Consider the following 3082-nt stretch of genomic DNA (forward strand, 5'->3'; position numbering starts at 1 on the left):
CCTGCTCTAGCCTTTGTACCCAAGTCCTGTAAGCTGCCAAACTCTGTTCTCTTAGTGCAAAGTCGCCCTTCATCTAAGAGACTACAAGATTGGAATCTCCTAAAACTCTCATGTGCCTTACTCCTATGTTGAGTGCTATGGTCAGCCCAGTCAGGTATACTTCATATTCAGCGGCATTATTCGAGCAGGAGAAACCAAGCTTGAAAGATAAGGGTAGGGTGTCCTTATCTTCACAACTTAATATGATTCCCAGTCCATTTGAGGTTGCCGTTACTGACCCATCAAACCTTATTGTCCACTTTTCCCTGGAAGCTCTATCACTGCCACCTCCTCGAGGATCTCCTCACTTAGCGGAGATTCCTCATTCCCAAGGAACTAGGCTAGCATGTCTGCTATGGCTTGGCTTTTGACAACCTTGGGAGTCCTAATGCCTATGTCGTACTGAGAAAGCAGAACTAGCCATTGTGCTATCCTTCTTGTCAAGAGGGGCTGATGAAGGAGTGTCTTTATGGGGTGAGACTTAGTCACTAAAAGGATCTGATGAGCTGAGAAATATCGTTTCAGCCTTTGGGACGCGTAGATAACCATTAGGCAAGCCTTTTCTATCCTGGGGTACCTGGTTTCAGCATCCTTAAGTGTCCTGCTCACATAGTAAATGGGTTGCTCGTTCCCATCATCATCTTCTTATGCTAGTAGGGCTCCTATGGCTTGGGAGTTTGATGCTAAATACAATAAAAGGGGTCGCCCACCTACTGGTGCTTGGGGGGTGGAGAGGCAGTTCATGATCTGTTGGACCCTCTAGAAGGCTTCTTGTTGCTCAGCTCCCCAGGTGAACTCAGTCCCCTTTTTCAACAGTTTGGATAAACCACTTGTGACCGAAGCTAATCCTGGCATAAACCTCCTGATGTAGGAGACCCTCCCTAGGAAGACTTTGAGCTCCCTTACCATTGTAGGCCTCTTCATTGTGGCAATGGCCATGACTTTTGCTGGATCCACACTTATGCCTCTGTGGTGTACCAGGAACCCAAGGAATTTCCTAACAGGCACCCCGAAGGCACACTTCATGGGGTTCATGCATAGTTTGTACTTCCTGCATCTTTCAAAAACTTGTTCAAGCACCTAAAGGTGTCCTGTTCTAGTTTTTGACTTCGCTACAATATCATCCACATAATCTTCCATCTCCTTGTGCATCATGTCGTGGAAAATGGCCGTCATGGTTCGCTGGTATGTGGCCCCTGCATTTTTAAGGCCAAAGGGCATCATAGTGTAATAAAAATTCCCAATCGGGGTCCTGAACGCTGTCTTCTCTACATCTTTGGTAGCCATGTGGATTTGGTTGTATCCACTATACACATCCATAAATGAGAACATAGAGCTCCCCGCGGCTGAATCCACAAGGAGATCAATAGTAGGTAGAAGGAACTCATCTTTTGGGCATGCCTTGTTTAGGTTTCAGAAGTCCACACAGCAACAGATTTGACCATTCTTTTTCTTCACGGGCACTATGTTGGAAAGCCACTTGGGATGTTGGATGGGTTTGACAAATCCAGCTGCTAGCAGCTTCTTGACTTCTTGGGTTATCTGGGCTTCTACATCAGTGTGAAAGACCCTTGCTGGCTGGACCATTGGCTTAACTCTCGGATCCACATTGAGAGAATGGACTACCAATTCTGGATCCAGACCAGGCATCTCATCATATGTCCATGCGAAGACATCCTTGTATTTTTGGAGTAGGGCTACTAATTGCTCATTTTCTTACGATGTTAGCTGACTGCTAATGAAAACAGGCTTCTGGGATCCCAGCTCGGCTCCTAAGTTTATTTCTATCAGCTCCTCTTCAGGCTGAATTTGGGTCTCCTGAACTAGTTCCTTGGGGATTTCTTCTTGGGCGATCATGCAATTTGGTGATCCGGGACCCTCCTGCATAATGCATTTAGGCCTCGCGCATCTTCACAAACGATAGATTACCCTTCCTCCGGGTTCTCACACTACAACACATTTCTGGGATCTTGAGGAGCTGGGCTCCTGCTTTTTCCTTTTCCTCTCCAAGAGATTTCTCAGGTCGTGGGTGCTTCCTCCTTCCTCTTCGTCCAGGACAGGTGCTCCTGGGGTCCCTAGCATGGGGCTCTCGTCATCCGGTTCCAACTCATCATAGAACCTGGTTTCTACAAAGTCCACCTCCCCTTGGCTGAAAGGATTATGATTGGCAGGGATCCTTACAGTCTTCCCATTCAATCTCCCCTTAACACATTGATGGTACGTGGAGGGAATAAGGCGGTGCTTGTGAAGCCATGGGCATCCCAGCAGTACTTGGTAGGAAACCTCCAAATTAATCACATGGAATCTTGTTAGGGCCACTATCGGTCCTACCCTTAGAGCCAGTTGCATACATCCTTCAGTTGATTCCGCCGACCCTCTAAATCCTGTTATCTCCATAGGGACCCTAGGATCCTTCTACCAGTTAAGCCCACGGCTTCCAGGGTACTCAGAGCGATGAGGTTAAGTGACACCCCTATATCTACCAATGCCTTTCTGACTTGGACACCATTTATAGTGTCCATTAGGTAGAGGGGTCTACGATGGTCTGGATGCTCAATCTCCATGTCCTTATCAGTGAAGGTTATTGTGTTGGTTGTCTCCAAGTAAGCTCGACTAGCATGGGACTCTGCTGTGAAGCATTCCATTCTTGAATCTACTGCTATGCTCATGAGGGACTCTATGGCCACCCTTCTTGCTTCTGGTCCAAATCCCAGTTGGTTGAATAGCGATCTGAACTTGGGGTTCTTCTGGAGAATCCTGACTGTGCTTAGGTGGAAGGATCCTTTGGGTTCTTCTACTTTTGCCGGGTTCCCATGGATCACCACAGCCACCACCCCCTTTCCTTTGTGGTTGGGTAGGGGGTTCCTTTGCACCTTTGGCTCCTTTTGAGTGAGTTCCAGGGTTCCCTCTCTTAGCTTCTTGTGAAAAAGCCTACGGAGGGTCCAGCAGTCCTTGGTAGAGTGCTTGACATAACTATGAATTCTGCAAAACAAGGGGTTCTTCCTCTCTTCTTTGGTTGGTGGTCTGGACACGGTAAATGGCC

The 3082-nt window shown here is 47.5% G+C and overlaps 1 protein-coding gene across 1 annotated transcript; it reads right to left on the bottom strand.

Moving 5' to 3' along the window:
* Window positions 1–798: 798 nt before the first annotated feature.
* Window positions 799–1926, bottom strand: LOC142639735 (putative mitochondrial protein AtMg00860). Its single transcript, XM_075813872.1, has 2 exons — window positions 1760–1926; window positions 799–1090 (listed from the first exon to the last, which is right to left on the bottom strand). The coding sequence occupies exons 1-2, from the start codon at window positions 1924–1926 to the stop codon at window positions 799–801; spliced, it is 459 nt and encodes a 152-aa protein (XP_075669987.1).
* Between the last annotated feature and the right edge of the window lie 1156 nt (window positions 1927–3082).

The sequence above is a fragment of the Castanea sativa genome, chromosome 6 (genome assembly GCF_040712315.1).
Source record: "Castanea sativa cultivar Marrone di Chiusa Pesio chromosome 6, ASM4071231v1".
NCBI classification, from domain to species: Eukaryota; Viridiplantae; Streptophyta; class Magnoliopsida; order Fagales; family Fagaceae; genus Castanea; species Castanea sativa.